At 40.0% G+C, this 22,752-nt stretch overlaps 1 protein-coding gene and 1 pseudogene across 1 annotated transcript; both read right to left on the bottom strand.

Moving 5' to 3' along the window:
• Positions 1–630: 630 nt before the first annotated feature.
• Positions 631–2,827, bottom strand: LOC143582028 (pentatricopeptide repeat-containing protein At3g51320 pseudogene; annotated as a pseudogene).
• Positions 2,828–19,938: 17,111 nt separating this feature from the next.
• Positions 19,939–22,382, bottom strand: LOC143582026 (uncharacterized). The gene is made up of 9 exons (XM_077064685.1): positions 22,193–22,382; positions 22,023–22,122; positions 21,829–21,945; positions 21,656–21,742; positions 21,422–21,557; positions 21,168–21,343; positions 20,936–21,056; positions 20,467–20,646; positions 19,939–20,196 (listed from the first exon to the last, which is right to left on the bottom strand). Exons 1-9 carry the CDS (start codon positions 22,380–22,382, stop codon positions 19,939–19,941), a joined length of 1,365 nt encoding a protein of 454 aa, XP_076920800.1.
• Positions 22,383–22,752: the final 370 nt, after the last annotated feature.

The raw sequence follows: 22,752 nt of genomic DNA, 5'->3' as shown, positions 1-22,752 counted from the left end.
AGTTGTGTATGGCACGCTCAAATGTAGGCTACAGCATGAACAGCACACGAGAGCTAATCCTGTTCCATTTTGCAACCTAACATATTATCCACATGAATTGCCCAGTAGTTTCATAGCCCTAGCTTCGGATTTCAGGTGAGAATCACGAAGCATCAAAATTGGAAGCGGTGAAAGGTGGGTTTAAAATGGAGGTTGATGTTGCACGGCATTTGGCATCACAATTAAGCCACAGGTGGACGGTACATGATAGCAGATGTGGTGCAGGTTAACGGTTTGTGGCACCGACCTGCGATTTTAATCTATACAGTAATATGAATCACAAATTCACAATAATATAGTGGAAGACAACTTGCCTTTGCTATGAAGGGGATTATGTGGTCCGAGTAAATAATTTCAGTGTCCATGAGTAAATAACGAGTAAGGATAAAATTTTAATAAGAAGCAAGAAATGAGCTATTTTAATAAGAGGCAATAAGATGAGCTAGTAAGACGTGTCAGGTAACGAGTCAAAACAACTTGGGTTGAAACATGCCATTTTTAAAGTACCGGTATAAAATGGCCGTGTAGAGCTGCAAACACAGTTCTGCTCATTTTCATTTGAAAGCAATAACAATATAAAGGTGCGTGAGTCCAGCATGGGAATAAATACACAATTTACTTAGTAAGATTTCACCAAACATAATGCTCAAGCCAGTGAAATATGTGCACAATCATGGAAAAGTCAAACCTCAATAAATATGATAAAATGCAGACTCACTGGATCAAATAATGAGACTTCATTATCATTATTATTAACATTAAGCAGTACAGGCAGAAAACAGCTAGAGTTACTCTACATAACACAGTTCAATATCACCCCAAATGGGATTCAAATCAACTTCATATTTCAAAAATAGCTATTGTCAATTGAAACATATGTATAAACTAACACCTAAAAAAGAGACTGCAAAAACACTCAAACCTTCATGCAACCACATTTGTCACATCCGTTTAATGCACAATCCAACTGGACCAAAACTAGCATGATTCAACAAAGCTCGAACCATTTTCATCAACTGGTGCATCCATGCTGAACCATGACAATAACAAGGGTCAAATTAACCAAACCAAACCAAACCGTTAAATCATCCATGCTCATAAAGCCTAGATATGCTAACGTCCAAATTATCTCCAACTTCAAGACTATTAACTATTTGAGTCAACTCTACAAGACTAAAACCTGGAACCCTAAACCCTCTCTCCATCATCAAACACTTCATCCTAGCTACATCTTCCCACCTCGCCGCTACCGCATAGATTATAATAAGCAACACATGATACGAATTATTCGACGGGTCATCATCAATCAAAGCTTCTGCAATTTGTTCTCCTACATTCACATCTCCTTTAAACCGACACGACCCTAACAAACCAGCCCATGCTGATGATTGAGGTGACATATTAATGTCAACGGGCATACTCTTCAAAAAGTCAACCGCGTCATTGACCAAACCTTGGCTAGCATAAAGATTAGCCATGCACCAATAATGTGCAAAATTCGGTTTCACATTGAAAACATTAGTCATTTCAAGAAAATGGTTTTTAGCTTCTGGCAACAAGCCTAATCGTGCACAAGCACATAATACTCCAACATAAGTCGCTTCATCTGGAGTAAACTCACCTAACTCCACCATTTGGTTAAACAACCGAAGCCCGTGTTTTGGATTTCCGTATATTGACTGCCCTGAAATCATTGCATTCCAACAAACCAAATTCTTGATCAACATATTATTGAAGATAACCTCAGCAACATCCGGTAAACCACATTTACTGTACATATCGATTAGAGCCGTGCCAATAATTAAACTTACATCCACCGACATTCGGATCAAAGAACCATGAACCGATCTCCCCTCTTTCAACCTACACGACCTACCACACGCTGTAACCACACTCACAACCGTCGTGTCATTCCACCTAACGCCCGTCATAACCATATTCCTAAACAACTTCAACACGAGCCCGGGATTCTTACCATCCAAATAGCCCTTCATCATAGCATTCCAAGACACCACATTTCTCTCCGGCATTTCATCAAACAACCTATGAGCACACCCCATATCACCTCCTTTCACATACCCGTCCACCATAGAGTTCCACGACACCGAATCTCTCACAGAAATTTCATCGAACACCTTCCAGGCGACATCAGTCAACCCACAGCCAGCATAGAAATGAATCAAAGCATTCTCCACATGCAAAACTCTATCAACACCCACCTTCACAGCCTGCCCATGACACTCCTGACCCAACTTCAAGTCCCTAGTTTTCATACTCGAGCTAATTAAAGGCGGAAACGTAAAACTATTGGGTTTAAACAACACGTCGTCTTGTTGAAGCATTTCAAAGTAAAAGCTAACAGCTTTATTAGGCAAAGAACAACACCCATAACCTTTGATTACAGTATTTACACAGAACGTGTCTGGGTAATCAATACATTTGAAAAGAAGTAGTGTGTAATCAACGCCGCAGAAATCCAACGAAAGCTTCAAAACCCTGCCTGCAATTGATGGGTTTTGGATGAATCCTTGAGTTATGAAATGGGTTTGGATCTGGTAAAATCGGGTCGGGTTTTGGCATCTGTGTATGAGGTTTATTAATCGATCTTTGAGAGAGTATTCAGGTGCTGATTCAGAGGAATTGAAGTGGGTTCTTATCAGAAAACCTTGAATTCTTCCGTAGCAGCGAATGAGCTCTCGCATGAAGGCTGTTGCCATTCATTTCCAGATCAGAGTTTAATGAAAGCTAATAATTTGATATTCTTTGTTGCAGCCATGGCTTATTCTTCTTCTAGACACGTTGGGTTTGGTCTGAGTAGGACCAAACCTTCCAGATTTGTTTCGATTCCAATCATCGTCAAAGGAACTAGCTTGATAATGCCTGAATCCTTGCCTGAACACGTTATAAGGCATGTAGGGCATATTCCTTTGATAGAATCCATAATAAGGAACATATGTACGATGTTGACAATTTCTGGCAATATGACCAGGAGTGCCACAATTAAAGCAAGTTTGATGTTTTATGAACAAATCATTTTGGGCAAACCCTTGTCTGGACTGGTTGTGTGGACGATTCTGCTTGAATCTACGAGAATTCTTGTTCTCGTTTTTGAATTTTTCGCCTTGTTTGTCAATAGAGCATCCTTCTTTGATAAACTTGGGCGCAATATATTTATTGAATGTTTTTTAATTGTATTAGAAACCATATTATTAGAATTCAAAGTTTCAACTGAATCAACCACACAAGAATCCTTGCTCTTTAAAATAGAGCCCACACAAACAATTGGAATAACATAATTCAAAACAGAAGTTTTTAAAGAACATCAGAAACAAAGTCATTATTAAATTCAAAACAAGGGTCGTCATCCTCATCAGTCCAATCCTTGACAATCACTTTTTCTGCACATGAAGTAGATACATTAGAATCGTTCATATTTGAAGTGGTCGGACCAGCATGCACCGAACTGGTCCCGTCACCATTGTCTTGTTTACCATACTTCATATCTTTTATCTTTTCCTCCTGTTCTTTGGTGACAGGGGTAGGAAAATAATTTTGGTTGTAAGGTAGGGGAACTTGACTATATCCTATTCCCTCACCCTCATTCTCCTTCCACCACAATTGGTTTTCAATCATTGAGTTAACTACCTTACTGGAACCGTCGAATTTTTTAAAATCAAGCTCAGCCTTTTCAAACTTATTAGTTAGATTCAAGATTTCTAACTTGGAGGCTTCCAGTTTAGCAGTTAACTCAGCAATTTCTTGTTTAGCATCTAGGTGATGACAACTTTTTATACTGAAATCAGATTTAAGCTTAGAAATGTCATTCTTTTGTGCTTCTATTTTATCTAGAAAGCCCTTTTCGTTTTTCTTAAGTTTAAATTTTCTGATATTATTCTCTCCATATCTCTAGTCAAGCTATCATTGTGAAGCTTATACATTTATATTTTTTCAACACAATTTAAAGAGCATGGTTTGAAACTTATCTTAGATGAATTTGGTGAAGTGAACGCCATATATGCAAACTTACCTTAGAAATCCAACGAAAGCTTCAAAACCCGGCCTGCAATTGATGGGTTTTGGTAAAATCAGGTCAAGTTTGGGCATTTGTGTATGAGGTTTATTATTTGATTGAAAGAGAAATCAGGTGAATTGAAGACAGTTCTTCTTTTGGAAGTTGAGATCAGAAAACCACCTTGAGTTCTTCCATAGCGAATTAGCTCTCGCATGAAAATTGCTGCCATTCATTTACGGATCAAGGTTTATTGTATAAGTTGGTATCTTTTGTTGCAGCCATGGCCTCCTAGGTTTTGTGAGGAGTCAATGTTGATGTTTGCAAACATTTTTAAGAGAGAATAATATAAACCATACCTCATAAGTTATAATAAAATTAGTGTTTCACCTTGCGCGTTGTGCCGGGACATGTCGGTAATACTCGGGTCGGGTGGTGGTAAATCAAAGCCTTGTCGGTCACCGGACGTTTAGGTGTTAAGTCGACTCGAATTCGGTCGGTTTCGGTTACGTGCGTTATGGTATCAAAAGTCAAACTCTGGCGTTGGTAAAACCCGAACGTTGTCAAACACCGGTATTGAGGCGGTAAGTCAGCGCAAATTCGGTTGGTCTTGCGGTACCAAAACTAAAACAAAAAAAAATGAAATAAAATAACAAATACAAAAAAAAAATTTGGCATTCGGTTGGTGTTTTTGTTACGTTCGTTAAGGCGCTGGAACTAAAACAAAATGCGTTGAGTCTATTCGAATTCGGTTGGTTTCCCTCACATTCGTTACGTTAGCGGAACTAAAACAAAAAGAAAAAACAAAATTGCCATTTGATCGATTTACGTTATGTTCGTTACGGTGCCAGAACTAAAATAATAAAAAAACACAAAGTGTCGTCGACTACTAAGGTGCTGCCAGGTGGCCCAATCGGGCACTTGCGGCACTAAAGTTGTCTTTTGTTATATATAATAATAATTGCAAAGTTGTCTTTTGTTATATATAATAATTATTAATGGAACATTATTATAATAAAAAGGATTAGAAGCTATTTTAATATTGTCTACTGATCATCTAATCTAAGTTGATGTAGCTTAAAAAACGAAATGTGAAACATGAATATTGGCAAACATTTGAAGCGTGTTATGATGAGTGTGACTAGCAAATCAAACATACAATAACTTCTACTGATGGTAGCTTCCAACTTAAATACCAAAATAGTTAGAGCATTCACAACAACAAACACATACAAACCGACACGCCATCGTCACATCAAATTCCAAACTTCACTCTCTTCTACAACAACAAACCTATTAAAAACATATTAAATATGTATATATATATATATGTATATATATACATATGGTATGCCGTATGTGTGTGAATTAAAAATGTGGGGCCCACACTACATGTTTCTTGCAAGTTTGAAGAAACAAAGTTGTCACAAACTTCAAAGCTCTACAATGATTAATTTTAAGTCTCTTCAAGTTTACTTGGTATCACATAGACTCAAACTTTAGGATATGTAGCCTATTATAGATGCTCTTAGAAAATCAAAACACTCTTCAAAAAAATTATTACTTTCTTTTAACTTTTGACAACACATTAGAAACACGACAACACACATTAGAAACACATAACATGTATATGGAAATGTAAGTATTATGTTTGTGTTCAAGACTAAAAGAACCACTATAGTGAGTGTTTAGGTCACGAGGTGTCCAATGAGGACATAGAAATTGCCATACACATAATAGTTAAAAGTATTAAGTATGCATACTTTTAGTTGCATGACTCAATGTTTGGTATAATAGGAAATCATGCGTGTGTATTCATCGATGGTGAATGCATTAAGAAATTACGGATACCATTCTCCTGAAGCTTATGATTGAAACTATGAGAAAGTGATCGCTCCTCTCCTAATTGGTTAGAGCATCACAAGTGGATGAGTGTGTGGGCGTATGTGACCCTAGTGGCTGACGATCTATGGATGGAAAAGTGAGAATAAGGTGTGTACGTGATGATGAGCGCTCATAGACAGTAGATGTGAGAAGGACTAGAGGAAAAGAAAGAAGATGTTTGTAGTGAAGAAACACATTCATGGAGGTAACCGACATGCCGACGTTCACGTGTGTACAACTAATTTCCGATCTCTCACTAAAAGACAAAAGCCTCTACCAAATAATCTAGCCATTGACTACTATTTTCGACCATAAAAACTAGGACAAAAACCAGGTTGCACAAAAACTATATATCTATGCATATTTATGATAAAATAATTCGAGTCTTATTTTATACTTGTATATATGGAATCTAACCACATCTCCTTCGTCGCTCCTCCCCTCTTTTTCGTCCAAACAACCCATTCAATGGTACCTCATTTCCAGGGGCGAGCCTATGCTGGCCGGAGGGGATTCGTCCAAACAACCCATTGAAGCTTACCAACCCAGCAGGTCAAGAATATACTTACGCTATTCGACTGGATTTTCCAAGTACGAATAACGAAGCGGAGTATGAAGCATTCTTGGCAGGGCTGAGAATTGCGCGTAAAATGGGAGTGAAAAACTTGGAAGCCCACGTGGATTCCATGTTAGTAGCCAACCAAATAAACGGGACGTACACGGCCGTGAACGACACAATGGCCCTGTACCTCGCACAAGCAAAGACCCTTATGCGCGATTTTAACGATTGTAAAGTCATACACGTCAAGCGTAGCGAAAACAAATCTGCGGATGCGTTAAGCAAGCTTGCATCGTTAGCCTTCACCCACTTGGGAAAGGATATCCGCATTGAACTCCTTGGAGCACCATCAGTCCCGCACAAGGAAATATGTGTCATCCAAACCGGCACAGAAACATGGATGACACCAATATTAAATTACCTTGCGGCGGGTATACTACCAGAGTAAAAAAACACAGGCAAGAAAAATACGTTGTAAAGCACTGAACTATCAACTCATCGATGACGTCCTTTATAGACGTAACTTTCTTGGCCCACTCCTAAGATGCGTGGACAACCAAGATGCTGACTACCTCCTAAGGGAAGTACACGAGGGCATCTGTGGAGTACACGCAGGTCCACGCGCTGTTGTAGCTAAGCTTAACAATGCGGGATACTTTTGGCCGGGGATGCATACGGATGCGCTGGCATACATCAGAAAATGTAGGTCTTGCCAGCTCTACGCACCCAACACGCATCGCCCGAAGAATGAACTTGTTCCAGTCACCTCTTCATGGCCATTCCAGAAGTGGGCCATCGATGTGACAGGCCCATTTCCCACAGCAGCAGGAAACGTTCAATTCCTAGTGGTAGCCATCGACTACTTCACCAAGTGGATAGAAGCAAAACCCTTAGCCCAAACAACCGCAAAACATATCAAAAAATTTATTTGGGAATTTATTATTTGTCGTTTTGGACTTCCACAGACTTTGGTGAGCGACAACGGCACCAACTTTGCTGACAAGAAGCTACAAGAGTGGCTGGAAGAACTTCAAATCACCCACACCTTTACCTCAGTGGCGCACCCGCAGGGTAATGGTGAGGTGGAAAGAGCAAATAAAAGCATCGTCAACGGCATAAAGAAAAGACTCTTGGAACACAGATCCGGCTGGGTGGACGAAGTCCCACACGTCCTTTGGGCAAACAGAACGCTGAAAAAGGCCAGTACGGGAGAAACCCCGTTCAGCCTCACTTATGGCACTGAAGCCATGGTCCCGGTCGAAATTGGTTTACCCTCACCAAGGGTCTTGATTCAGCCAGAAGACAATGATGCGGAAAGACGGTTAGACCTTATGCTAACCGAAGAACGCAGAGACTTAGCCGCAGTGCGTGAAGAGAACTACAAGCGACAAATGCAAAAGTACTACAACACGCGGGTAAAACTCTGCAACTTCAATGTAGGAGACTACATATTGCGTAACAACGAGGCTTCAAACCAAGAGCGCCCAGGAAAGCTGGCTCCGGTCTGGGAAGGACCATACATTATCAAAGAAGTTTTGGGAAAGGGCGCATACCGGCTTGAAAGGCTCGATGGCACTCCCATCCCAAGAACATGGAATGGAGCTCAATTACGCAAATGTTACATGTAGATCAATTCCAAACTTGTAAAGAAAAGGCCTAGAGCCACTTCTAATGGAAATGATTCTCCTTTATCACATTGTGTTGATAGCCTTACCTTTATACTTATGAACTTTCCACTCTGATGTGCCGGTATTCACCGCATAAATATGGGAAGAAGTAAGTCGTTGCGTGTGGAAGGCGGCAAAACCCGCATAAACACATAAAACGGTAAAAATTTCTAAGGGAAAGATAAGGAAAACCTTCACGCATGTCAGTTATAGGTGAAGTTTGGTCATCCTACTAAATGCAAGTGACGGTCCTACCCGCATAATCATGATAGAGGAAACTGAACATTAACCTATTAACAACCGCGCGTCGAAAGGTTAACTTATTCAAAACACTTAGAAAATTTCTAAGGAAAAGATGAGGAAAACCTCCCCACAGGTCAGATATAGGTAAAGTTTAGCCATCCCACTAAGTGAAAGTGACGGTCTTACCCGCACAATCACGAAAGAGGAAGCAGAACTTTAACCTATTATCTACCACGTGGAAAGGTTAACTTATCCGAAGTACTTAGGAAATTGCCAAGTTAAACTAGAATATGCATGAGCAAAACATATAAGGTTTACAAGGCAAAGCATTAACAAAAGATTTATATTCCATCAAAATTCAAATATTACAAGAATTGCTGGGCACATACCCGCGTACAAGAATATAAATCTATACAAAAATGAAAATCTACTCTAACGGTAGAAAGGGATCTAAAGGATCAAGCTTCAGGACTACTCCCACTTGGACCCGCACCATCAGTAGAGCATGGCGGTTCAAGGAAAGCCTTGAGAAGAGTTAGCCCATCATCAGCAGCACTAATCTTGTTCACCTTCTCCACCACCGGATGCGGGAAGACAGCATACTGATTCACTGCTTGGTCATAAGCAGCTTCAGTATCCACATCGTAAAGAGGGAAGTTGGAAGGCGGGATGCCTTGTTCAACAAACCCTAGACCAAGCAGGAAGCCAGCCTTTTCCCCATCCTCATAAGAAGCGTTGAGGGCTGCGCTCATCGCATCGTCATATGATGTGTTCGTGAAGACCCGATGCACAACCTATAAAACAGAAGTATATCAAAAACTCTTCTAAGTGTAAGGAAAAGCGTAAAGAAATTGTGAAACTGCGCATACATGTGACAACGCTTCTCGAAGAAGCCATTCCTTGGTAACCAGAGCCTCCTGGAGGGCAGCTTGAGCTTCATTACGGGCGCGTTCGGCTTCGTTCTTTGTAAGGTTGGCAAGCAACACATCTTTGGCTGCAGCCTCTTCGACGCCCTTTAGCTTACGCTCAGTGTGGTCAAGCACCCCCCTCTGGTCCAAGATCTCTTGGAGCTTCTTGGCATCTTCCATGGCCAAGGCATCATGAGCCTGCTGGAGCCTCTCTAATTTGGCTTTAAGTTCCTCATTCTCGATGCGTAGAGGCTCAGCAACAGCTTCAGCCTTGGTGGCCCTCTCGGTTGCGTTCCGTGCAGTTTCCTTGGCCAGCCGAAGCTGTTCGTTAACAGCTTGGGCAGCCTTGGAACGGGCCTCGAGCCGGGCCTGAACTTCAACCTCGAGGGCCTTGAAGGCCTTCTCCTTTTTCGCAGCAACGGCGGCAAGCTTCGCATTCTCCTCCCGGATAGCCCGCGCCTGAGCCACTTCAAGGCTACGCGCCGTCTTTAACTTGTCGTTTTCACGACAAAGTAGCTCGACGCGCGGCTGCATCCGGGCGAGGAGGATTCGGAGCTCGTTGGACAGCCTACCTTCCTGGTAGCTGGCCATGGCCTCCCCCAGCGCACCGCTTGGGGCGGCGTGACGCGCCCATTCGACGCACTCCTCAGCAGTCCGGAGGGTCGTTCCTCGGCGGATATTCCACCGAGGAGCGTACACCTCGTTGGAATCACGAACTGCAATAAAACAAAAAACAGTTAAGAGAGAGAAATGATGAAAGGGATATAGGCCAAAATAACCCTACGCACCTGTAGGGTCGACAACAGGCCGATAGCCACCAAACCCATCACCTGAACCTAAGGGATATCCATCCAAAAGGTCAAGGAGACGGGGAGGAGGCAAGGATTGGCTAGACGCCCCAACCCCAAACGTACCTGAAGGACTGGCCGTAGTCGCAGGCGCCGGAGGAGGCATGATGGAGGCTGCCGCGGTGGAAACCAACGGAGGTGAACTCACCGGAGGTGAACTCACAACCGTGGCCGCGGCTGCGGAAGAACCCGCAAGAGAAATCACCGCCGGCTCAGTGATGGATTCTGTGAAAATGGCACTGACAACCGGCGGGGATAATGTTACAGCTGGAACAGTTGGCTCAACGGGATGAGCAACTGAACCAGTACTGCAAGCAGGCGTAGCCGCCTGGGTCATCGCCTCGGGTAGGTTGACCAAACCTACCTTCATGGGTCCAGAGCTGCTCCCTCCCGCTCAACTCTGGAATGCCGTAGCATCCACGCCTGCACGAAGACAAGATATATAAGTATAATAGCGGAAAGATATGAAGTTAAAGTTATGTACACTTACGGGTCCTTTTGAGCTTGAAGGTGCGAACAGGCGGGGACGAACCCGATGGAGCCGGTCTCTTCGTACCGGTCACCGTCGTCGTCCTGGGCTGCTCGGAGGTGACAGCCGTTTCAACCTCCGGAGCAGTGGTCTCAACACCACCTGGGTTCCCCGCCGCTTCATCACTCTCGGTCTCCGACTCAGACCGGTTCCCCTGATCGGCAGTGGAGGCAACCTTCGCCTTACCCTTCCCGCCGACAGCCTTCTTCTTCCGCGCAAGGAAAGGACCATCTGCGGATTCCTCATCAGAAGATGACAAGATTAGAGGAATTCCAGCAGAGGTTTGAGCATTGAGAGGGCGAGGGTTAAATAGTCTTTTACCTGGCCGCGTGGCGCTCAGTATCTCATGGCCTGGCGGGTAGGCCTCCACAAACCGATCCGCCGTCTGTTCGAGGATGGGCAACTCGTTCTCGTCAAGAGCACGAGTACCCAGCCGAGCGGGACCACCAGCTTCCCGCGGATGCAAGAGCGACTGCAAGTCATTCCCCTCTGAAATAAAAAGAGTTAGAATAAAACCCTAAATCAACAAAGAAGACGGAGCATACCGTAAGGGATAAAGTTCAAACCGTATTCAAGGACGATGGGAATCTGTGGCGCCTCCGCCCCAGCATCCTTCCACACCCGGCTCATGCCGAGCATCACCATCCCGGACTCCGCAAAGCGGTAAACCGGAGACTGGATCCGGGAAATCTTGGCAAACCATTCCGCCTCCTGGTAGTTGGAGGCGTGAAGGCTGGGGAGTGCTCTCCCGTTCTTGAATGTCATCGCAATAGGGACGACACGGGCAGAGATGTAAAAGAACTCCCGCTTCCAAGACCGAAGACTGCGCTCGGTAGCGCAGATCTTCAAACCCTTGATCCGGGTGACCAGGGTGTACCAGCCTTGGATGCACCTCCAGGAGTAGAAGGTCATCACGCGGTCAACATGGGGCTCCACGCCAAGAATGAGGCACACCCATTCAAAATGGCGGATCTTGGCGATCGCCATTGGGTGTACCTCCGTCAGGTGTACACCGTGTCTCTCCAAAACACGGTATACAAACTTCGTCAATGGGAACCTGAGATTCCCATAGACGAAGAAGGCGGCATATACCCCTATTTTGCCCTTGGGGGCATCATACACGGTCTGGTGAGGCTCAGGAAACTCAGGCTCGAATGGCTTAAGCATGAACTTCCTGATGATATACTGGTAAAGCTCGATGGGAAGAGCACACTGGCATTCGCCAGCAGTGCTCTTATCGTCCTTATCAGACGTAGACGTCGGGTTCTCGACGTACACGTCAGACTCTTCGGCGGTAGCTTCAAGATCGTGAGCAGAAGACATGTTTTAGAAGTAAAGAAGAAACGATTTCAGGAGAATGCTCGACAAAGCTTAGAGTATTCGCCGGAAATCGTTTAGAAGAAGAAGAGAGAAGCGAAAGTGTGGATTAAGATGAACCCTCTCCCCCTTTATATACTTATCGCAATGAATGCGATGAATTTAATGCGGAGGAGAGAGAAAAGCGCTGGTGCAATGAAACTATGACACGTGGAAAAAGCAAGCTGGCAACAGCTGTTGACAGGACGCGCGCCGTAAAATCCGCACCCACGCGCCCGAAAACTCGCGCCCACGCGCCTGAAAAAGCGTCTGGAATGACCACATACTGTCACGTCGTCATAACTTCCTGCACGTCCTGAAACTGTCAGAAGAAACCGTCGGACGCTAACGTCCCTTCAACAGTTTTGACTGTTCTTATCCTTTCACCAACTCTTCGAATTTCAAAGAAATTCAAAAAGATTCAAAGATTCAAAAATAAGAGGGAATATACCCCTTACCTTGGTATCTAAGAAACCGTAAGACAAGTGCGGGTACAGTGTCAAGGCGAAACCCTTCACATACCTAGCACCTGCAGGGAATTGAAGCCAAGAATACCTTGGTATCCAAGAAACCGTAAGACAAGTGCGGGTACAGTGTCAATGCGAAACCCTTCACATACCTAGCACCTGCAGGGAATTGAAGCCAAGAATACCTTGGAAGTAAAGAAACTATAAGATGAGTGCAGGTACAGTGTCAAGGCGAAACCCTTCACATACTTAGCACTTGCAGGGAATTGAAACCAAGAAGGATCTTCTGGACCGTGCTTGCGGAAAGAGAAATAGCACCTCCGCATAGCGGGAACGTTGAGAACTACCTTGTTTGAAACTTCAAGGCGGAATTGGTGGTTTAACATAACTGATCACTATGTCCGAAACTACCAAAATCTCGTGAAGAATCTATGCAAGTGAAACTCAACGCTCCCGATGTGCGAAGGGGTTAAACACCTACCCGCATCACAACCAAAGATCAGGCAGAAAAGTCGGGAATTTCTGCGAGTGACATTAGGAAAACCGCGGGAAGAATCCCCACGGAAAACCTTAAAACTAAAAACCCTTTTCAAAACCCCTTGCTTAAGTCCAAAAGTTCACCTCACTTATTAACAATTCATGAGAAGAACATTGGACTGGGGGGACTTGAAGAGGTAGGTCCCAGCAGAGCCCAGTTGGACCCGCAAGACTCACCTTGAAGAAGGACGTCTGCGCAAGGACCAACTGGTTCCGCAGGACCAACCATGCTCAGAGATGAAGACCTTACGCGCAGTACGCCAGCTGTTCCCGCAGGAAAAGCCTCCCAATGGTGAAGTACCCCGCCTGTTCCCGCAGCTGCAGGTACAAGCCATCAGGGAAGGCTATCCGCACTAACAGCAAGGCTACACGCATAAGGCACTAAATAATTCAGTAATGTCACATGAAGGAATGAGCAAGGCGGGAACACTCCCGCCCAAATGAGCCAGTCCGTACGCTTCTGGAAGGTCTTTTGTACTATACCTGCCAAGGTATGGACAAAATAGACAAGATCTGACCAGAGCGGCCCATGAACCAATCACAGGGTGACAGCTCACCGACAACAGTACGAGAAGCACGCTCTAGTACAAAATGTCACTATCAGCCGCTGCCTACTCACCAACCCTTGCGTGGCACGTACATAGCCTGCAGTTGGTGGAAAAGGAACAGTACACAGCCGGCCATGTCACTATCAGCCGCTGCCTACCCACCAACTACCTGCATGGCACGTGCGTAGCCCACAGTTGGTGGAAAAGGAATATTATACAGCTGGCTGTACCTGCTTGGAAACCTACCTTCGGCTATAAATACTCTAACACCTTGGAACGGTATCATTATCTTGTATCTTATCTTCTCTAGCAATCTCTCTTTATATACACTTATATTCAGAGCAATCTAGTCTGATTCTCACGCCGGAGGGTGGTCACAAGGAGGAACCCCCCCCCTTCTCAGTGACGAGCTCACGGTGTCTGTTTTGCAGGTCATCAGAATAACCATCTCTGCCGGACCTAACCCTCGTGGGAAACATTACTTAACCCCCAGATTATCCATAATCTACTCGGGGTCACTTAGTGTTTCTTCAGTAATGTTATATAGAAAAACTTGAGTGAACCGTAACGGTGTAGCAGATAACATATGCGATAAATGAATATTTGGTCCTGGGTTCGATTCTCCTCTGGCTGGCATAGAAAATCTCGTCTGATCATGCCAATTCGATTCAACCAATCGGAGCATTTCAAATAAGGGCGCTTCAAAGAAAGTTAATTGGACCGGCTATGTACCCGGTTCCGGATCCGAATAAGAACGCGACACTCATAACCTTTACACCCTACCACCAATACGCCTACGTCATACATACATAGAAATAAAGAAACAAAAGATAAAATTAATTGCTTGATTTTGACTTTGTTAAGATAAGATGTCAGTCTTTGAATCTCAAATACAACGTGACCATATTAATATTTTTATCACATTTTCTATTCATTTATTTATAACATATTTTTAATGTAGGTCGTTTAAAAGTTTGTGACTCAGTTTGAATTTTTACACAGTAAATACATGAAAAAGTTAGCTTCATATTGGCCTATGCATAAACAAGCCAAGCCAGTACAATCTTTAAACGAGCCAAGTCTCTAAGCCAAGGTGAGCTTGGCTCGGCACATGTCTCACTCATTAATTGGCTTGTTGGTTCCCAGGTTTGGAACGACTAATACGCGCACACAAGATGTGTCATTTTTACACAATAATTAATGTTGGTTTGTTTATTGTTTTAACAATCTAATGGTGAACCGGCAATTATCACTCCTTAGAACTTGGTTATGCATTGAACACAAATTATAAATTATGTAAGTTTATAAATTTTGTATTATGTGTACGTTAAAAAGATACATACAAGCATTTTTAGTTTTGTATATTAATATGTGTTAAAAGTTAAAAAAATAAAATTCGATGACTCTAGCTTTTTACGAGCCGAATTTGAGTTCAACATCAATGAATACTCGTCATGATAAACAGGTCAAGGCGGATTGGCTCATTTACAACCTTCCCTTAAGAGTCGGGTAAAGTGCATTGCAAATTACATGCTTTTATATACCAAACCAGTAAGAGCATCTCCAGTGAAGTGTTCAGTTCAGACGTAGCATTGTTCAGAATTCTCATTGGAAGTGATGTCCAGTTTTAACATATTCACAAAACTAGATAAGATTAAACATGATAAGTGGGCCTACTGTAATTATTTTTCATTTAAATTTTAAAACCAATTCCAACTACCACTTTAATTATCTGTCTTTTTAAATAAAAAAATAATTTTTTATTTGCCTTTACCTTCAAACAGTAAAATCTTTATTAAAATAATAATATTTTTTTTCTCAACTTTAATAGCAGCAACAACCATTTTTTTTTGTTTTTTTTGGAAAGCAATGCTCTCCATATAAACTACTCTACCAATCCACAAAAACTTCATCCACATTTATCTCACAAAATGAATGATAACAATCTCTTTCAATGTTTGCTTAGCAATGCTAACCCACTACATACCCCAAACACCAACCCAATCCCGACTCCAAACACCAACCCAAAAATGTTGGAATTCAAGACACGTTATGAATCGGCAACAAGGATGTCGAGAGGGCATTCAGTGTCCTTCAAGCTCGATGGCACATTATACAAGGGCCAACAAATGTATGGAGCAAAAGGTTAATTGATAGAATGTATGCATGCGTTGCACTACATAATATGATTGTAGAAGATGAAGGAGACGTAATAACCAATTGGTCGGATGATGAGGGTGAAGAACTTGAACCAACAAACCGTGGACCGACAATAGATTTCGAAGGACACTTGGCAAGATTTAGGAATATACATAACAAAGAAGCTCATCACGTGCTTCGAAATGATCTAGTGAAGCATATATGGTTAATTAAACAATAGTCGGTTTGAGTGAAGTAGATTTTTTAAAATTAGTTTATGTAACTTTTTTAGTTTATGTTTGCGTGCGGTTGTTTCATTTACTGTTTATGTAATTTTAAATTTTTATTTATATGACTTCTATTATTTATGTAAATTTGTTTACTAGAACTTATTTTATTATTAAATAATATGAAATAAAAAATAATACACTTAAATAAAAGTATTTTAGTGTATAGAAAGAAAATATAGAAGTAGATGATTATGTGGAATATAGAGATGTTTAAAAGTGAATGTAGTGTTTGAGGAAAAATGAGGGTTTTTAGTGTTTGAAAGTGAATGAGTGGAAATCTGATGTGGCAGTTAATGTGGCGTGTTTAGTTTATTTTTCCTCATCCACCATTGTAGATGCTCTACGTTTTGAAAATAAATTATTAGAAAATATGGGCTTAAACTACAAGTGTAATATTTATCCATATATACAATGAGACAACCCGTATACATTAAGTTTGATGCATATAGACCTTTTACTACATTTGTACTTCAGATAAGTCATATATGCATGTGAAATTTGGACTTTTATTGTATCGAATTGTTTGCAAACTTGTGTGTGGTGTTTTCACTAATGAATTAACTTTATGATATTTTTCTCCCCTATTAAACTGGAAAAGTTTTCGTAATCTTACATAAATTAATAATATTTTAATAATGTTAGAAATACAAAGAATGTGGTCGCAAGTAACACTTCTTTGTAGGTGCAACTTCTCATGTGTTGAAAACTCACAATCAAACACCCTTCAAAACCACGCAAAACTTGTGAACAACAAATTGACTCACTACTAGCTCATACCAATATTATATCAACCCAATTCTTCCATTAATCCAATGTGACAACTCATGATGATTTGCAAATTGATCTCTTTGATATGTCCATATTTCACTCTACGAGCCACAAGTGCAAATGAGTACGGTTGTGAGGACGATAAGTCGTGTTGTGTGTGCCTATTGAGCTTTGACAAGGCTAAAAATGATAAAACACGTGTTCTTGCTTGTGGGCATGAGTTTCACAAGGCGTGTGTCGAGAAGTGGTTTGATTTTTTCCACAAAAAATTGTCCCATTTGCCGGTTTCCTGTGGAGGTTGAGGAAGTGAAGAGCCGGAAGTGTGACGAGTTGACTGAGGAAATGGTGATATGGTTTTCTTCTTTTCATGTTGCCGGGTATATTTAGAAAAAGGAAAGTGAAGGAGGGTGAAATGATGATACATGAAAGACATTTTGTATAAACCTACGACTATAAAAAGTCGATAAATTTGGCCTTCTAGGAGAAATATATACAAAAACATCTAAAGATGATCAACATCATACAAAATAGTTTTTTTTTGGTTAATTACTTTTCTTTTTATATATGTACAAATTAATATTATCTGTTCGTCAGATATAGGGGATGTAAACAAACAAGCCACTCGTGAGCTGTGTCAGATCGACTTGATAAAAGTTTAAATTGAAAAGTGTTTAAATGAATTCGAGCGTAATTGAAGTTAATTATTCTAGGGGGGACGGGGCACCACGCGATGGATCACCCATCACGCGTGGTGACCTTCTCCACACCGCCGCCGCCCCCTTGTCACGCGATAAAGAGGGGATTTGCGTGATGACCATCACGCTTGATGAGTGGTGGTTTCCAAGAAATTGTACCGTTGGGATGTAGCCGTTGGGATGAGGGGGGGGGGGGGGTTTAAATAAAAAAAAACCAATATAAAACCAAAACAAAAACATAAAACAAATCCAAATCAAAACCAAATCCAACTCAAAAACACTCTCAAACTTCCCCTTCATTCACAACAAAAAAATATGGAATTTCCGAAACACTCGATGCCCTTAGACACCGATAGCTCTTCGTCTTCGGACGATGACATTATCGAATGGTTCCCGTTGCTATATAAAGAACTTGAAGGCCCGAGCCGTCCAAAGAAAAAAGCGGTGGTGCGTGATCGTATACATGCCCACGACGTGCTAATGAACGACTATTTTGTGGAGGAGCCGAAATACAATGACGAGACGTATAGGGAACGCTTTCGTTTGCCGAAATCTTTATTCTTAAAGATTATAGCCGACGTCGAAGAAAATGAAGAATGGTTTCAAGAATCTTACGACGCGAGAGGCAAACAAAGTTTTACGGCGCTTCGAAAATGCACATCCGCTATTCGTCAACTAGCGACAGTTAACCCACCCGACCAATTCGATGAATACTTACAAATGTATGAGAGAACTTCACGTGAATGTCTACAATTTTTTTGTAACACGATTATAAAATTGTATGCCAAAGAGTTTCTACGAAAACCAACAAGACACGACATTACACGTCTTTACGCCGCACACGAGGCTAGATGGCATTTTCCAGGGATGCTCGGTAGCATCGATTGTACACATATCGAATAGAGGAATTGTCCACGGGAGTTGCGAGGGGCGTATGTTAGGGGTGATATCAAACGACCGACCATCTCACTAGAAGCGGTTGCGTCAAATGATTTATGGATTTGGCATTCTTATTTTGGTGTTCCCGGCTCAAACAACGACATCACTGTTCTGTACACATCACCGTTGTTTCAGAGCGTAACAGATGGCACTGCACCTTTCTGTCCGTATTTTGTGAACAGGAGATATTACAGACGTGGCTACTATCTCGTCGATGGTATCTACCCTCACTGGTCTGTTTTTGTGCAAGCCTTTTCGTTTCCTGTAGAGACCAATGAAAAGGCGTTCAAGAAGTTGCAAGAATCAGAAAGAAAAGATGTCGAGAGAGCTTTCGGTGTTTTAAATGGTAGATGGTGCATACTTAGTCGACCGGTTCATACAATGAAAAAAGCCACGATCTCTAGTTACGTGTATGCATGCATCATATTACACAATATGTTAATAAAAGAAGATGAAAATGCAATTTCTCCATATTGGGTACCGGATCCTCCGACTCAAGTTCCCGTTCCCGATGATGTCCAATTAAACTTGCGGGATGAAGATATTCACTATCGGTTGAGATGGGATCTAGTTGAGCTTATAGGTTCTTTAGGGTTGGAATTCCCGGATTCAGACGAGGAGTAGACGTTTATTGTAACTTTTAATTTTTTAATTCTAATTTTTAAGTTGAATTATGTTCTAGTAAACTATTGTTTTTATTTTTAAGTTCTATTAAATATTGTTTTAATTTTTTAAGTTACAAAAAAAATAAAAAAATAAAAAATAAAAAATTTCATCACACACCACCACACCACACCTAGTAAAAAACCATCACATGTGATGGATTTGAGGTTAGTGATGTGGCACCATTTGATTGGGTGAGGTGTATGATGAGTGATGCAACCACATCTACCACCCCTCCCCCCTTATAAATGTATGTGGGCGTGAGCTTTATTTATTGAAACGGGATAGACTCAGAAGCCTACATTAGCCTATTAGTTATAAATACTTTTATTTATTATAACAACTAGGTTATTGACCCGTGTACGACACGGGTGGAAAAATATAAATCATTAAACAACAACACTCGAGGAGAAAATAATATGATATATAGCTGTTAATATAACATATTCTAAAAAAAAGATACTTCAACATACGTACAACCAAAAAAACATTGTTTGTATAACTACTATTTACATAATACAAAATTGAAATTGATAATTTCATAAACAAAGGAAATGAATAGATAAAACAACAAAATAATTGACATCAATATGTTTGAATAGTATGGAAAACACTCAATAATTGATATCCATATGAAATGAACAGATAAAACAACTAATAACATAAGTAAAACAGAAATTCATTGATAACCATTTGAAGTTCAAATATGACAAATAAAAAAAAAGTCACCATATCAAATAAAGGACAATAAACTCAAAGACGTCCAAACTCAAAAAACAAAACCAAAAATTAAATCCGTAAATGCATGGAAAACATTAAATTTATTACAAAAAGTCAAAATCCTTCCTGTTTATATCTTTTGCATTCCATCGGTATCTCCTTCACCAGCATTAGCCTCGACAATTTGTTTTTCGTCAACCTTCGTCTTGGTTGCAGACATACCAGTGTCATCATTAACATCGAAAGTGTCATCCAACTTGCGCTTGAGTTTTATATCAACGATAGGATTAGAATTAACCTTTTCATCAAGCGATGCAAGACGATAAAGAATAACATCTTGTGAAATTGAATTAGGAGTAAACTGGTTTGACGAAGACGTACACAATTCCTACATAAAAGTTTAGACTTATGTTTCGAGTGTACACATTTATATACTATGAAATATTATATATAGGGTAACTTGTATACGTATTCAAAAAAAATTTTAATGGCTTACCTTTTCGGTTGACTTCAGCCCATAGGTTGAGCCAATTGTTAAAGAGTGATTGCGTTAAGTTACAGATGAAGTTAAAATTAATTAATTAAATAATAATGTGTTAAAAAAAACATGGATATTATAGATCTTCATAATTTTAGTAATTGAATATGCTAATAATACCTGACCATCACCAAGCTGCTTATCATGGTCATTAAGAACGTCCTCGTCGTCCGTTAACCTGATGACACCGTAAACATCATATGAGTTTCTTATATTGTAGTCACTAACCTCTACAACGAAGGCAAACCTTTTTTCAAATATAATATTGAGTTCTTCCGGAAATGTGTGCATGGGATCAAGCTTCAAAAAAAAACAGTAAGAAATGTTTGTTAACCGCACGTAATCAGAATTCATTAAAGCTATTAAAAAACATTATTAAATGTCTACTGAAAGAATTAAGGTTGTTTTTACTGAAAGAATTGACAATCATGGTGAATTGCCTATAATGTTTTTTAAAAATAAAAGACAAAAGGCAATAAGACAAAAGCAACATATTAAATGCAGGAATGTTTATATTAAAGATTCAAAAGACACAAACGAAACAAAATACAGAAGCAAAATATTAAACTCAACTGTGACATAATTATACCTCAACATTAGTGGTGACATACTCATCTGCACCCTTATTAAACAATTGTCTTGCATCACGATCAAACAAAGTTAGCGATACGACACCGGTCGTATCCTGGACACGAATAGAAATACGGAATCTGAAACATAATCAAGATGATATTCCAAAAGTGTATTAAAACAATGTACAACTTTTATACTATTTTATAAAAAATAGTAGTATAATATATTTTGAATTGTTAAAATATTACCTTGGTCTAGCGGTTACCCCTTGAGAATTACAACTTGCACTCTTACACTCGTAAACTTTGACTCCATCAACAAAAGCCTCAGAAACCTTACGACTACAACGTTTGCAACCGTTGTAGTACCATTCCTTGTTACCTACTATTGCCTTAACGGTATTAATTATGATGACGTTTTTAGCCTACAAAAAAAAAATAAAGGACATTTTTGTGAAAATGATTTTTAAAATGAGTTTTTGTAGATATAAATGCTTATATACCTTCAAAATGCTACAAAGATCACTAATTGAGTAGAATTGATAGTTCTTCAGAAACTCATCATTGACAGTTAAAAGCATACATGAACCAACCGGTTTTGATATTTCGACATGCACTTGAGTTGACATTTCAAGCAACCTATTATTAATTCAAAGTAAATCATAAAGTGTTTAACATAAATAATAATGTTTTTAAAGAAAAAAATTAAATTATAATTTATAGTTATAAGAAGATACCTCTTCTTGTAATCAAGCATTTCATACAAGTAATCATTAATGAACAGCCTTGAAACAACATTACCATATTGTTGACATATACATTTTCTGCCAAAATCATATTTAAATATGTTACTTTTAAATTATTAAGTATAAAGAATTTAATGTTTTAATTGTTGATACCTCCATAATACTTGACTTTTGCGAATTGGAGAACGATAATGAGATACTCCTCATCTGAGTTGTCAGCAACATATTTGGTAAGTTGCTTCAGATAGTCATCCCATAAAGTGAGATAAATCTTATTGTCACTGACCAAAAAAATCATAAGTTAAAACAATTGAATACTTTGATTATACATGATTATTTATTACATTATTAATAATACCTCAAGTCAGCAAAATCCATTGTTCTTCGATTCTGATGTTGTGACTCTCGAAAGAATGAGTTCTTGTTGGTAAAAAACCCGCTGACATGGCCGATTCCATCTGTGATAAAATTCAAAAATAATGAAACATATATTAAACGATACTGTTATATCTAAAATGAGGAACATACAAAATTTATTAAAAACAATTGTATTTGGATAGAATAATACCATCTCATCTTGTAAAATCATCTCTATGGACCAATCCTCCCCCGTCTTATTATTGTCCTTCAAACGCCATAGTCTGAGAATACGAACCTTCAATACACAGTCGTTGTTGGAAACATCCAAATCCTTGAGCATGGTAATGCTTGATTCCATGTTGCTGTGCCTGAAAAAAATAAGATTAAAGCAAAGATGAAAGATTCAACATCTGATATTTATAAATTGAAGAAAATGAAATAACCTTGAGAATGACTCAAATATGAATGTTCAGAATGGAAGACTGAAATGTGAGATTTTCTTTATTCGGTTTGATAGTATTTATAGCATATTCTGTTAGAAAATTTGAATTGTTAGAGTAAAAGGAAATGTGTAAATATAGTAACTTTAGGGATTATATTTAGGGATTTAAAAAAATTAATTTATAATTGATATTAAGTTAATTTGGACGTAATAACCGAATGTAATTATGGGTTATTAATAAGACAATTAAAATAAAAAGTCATAACTCATATAATACGAATTAAAT

This window comes from Bidens hawaiensis, unplaced genomic scaffold, assembly GCF_021521415.1.
Source record: "Bidens hawaiensis isolate Kalapana, Puna unplaced genomic scaffold, B.hawaiensis_p1.1 tig00031414_1, whole genome shotgun sequence".
Classification (NCBI taxonomy): domain Eukaryota; kingdom Viridiplantae; phylum Streptophyta; class Magnoliopsida; order Asterales; family Asteraceae; genus Bidens; species Bidens hawaiensis.
This window is presented reverse-complemented; position numbering and strand designations above follow the sequence as displayed.

Coding starts and splice junctions, on each gene's coding strand:
- LOC143582026 (XM_077064685.1), bottom strand. CDS start 22,382: ATGGAATCAAGCATTACCATGCTCAAGGATTTGGATGTTTCCAACAAC. Junction 21,946..22,022: donor ATGGATTTTGCTGACTTGAG/GTATTATTAATA, acceptor TTTTTTGGTCAG/TGACAATAAGATTTATCTCA. Junction 21,057..21,167: donor GGGGTAACCGCTAGACCAAG/GTAATATTTTAA, acceptor ATTATGTTTCAG/ATTCCGTATTTCTATTCGTG.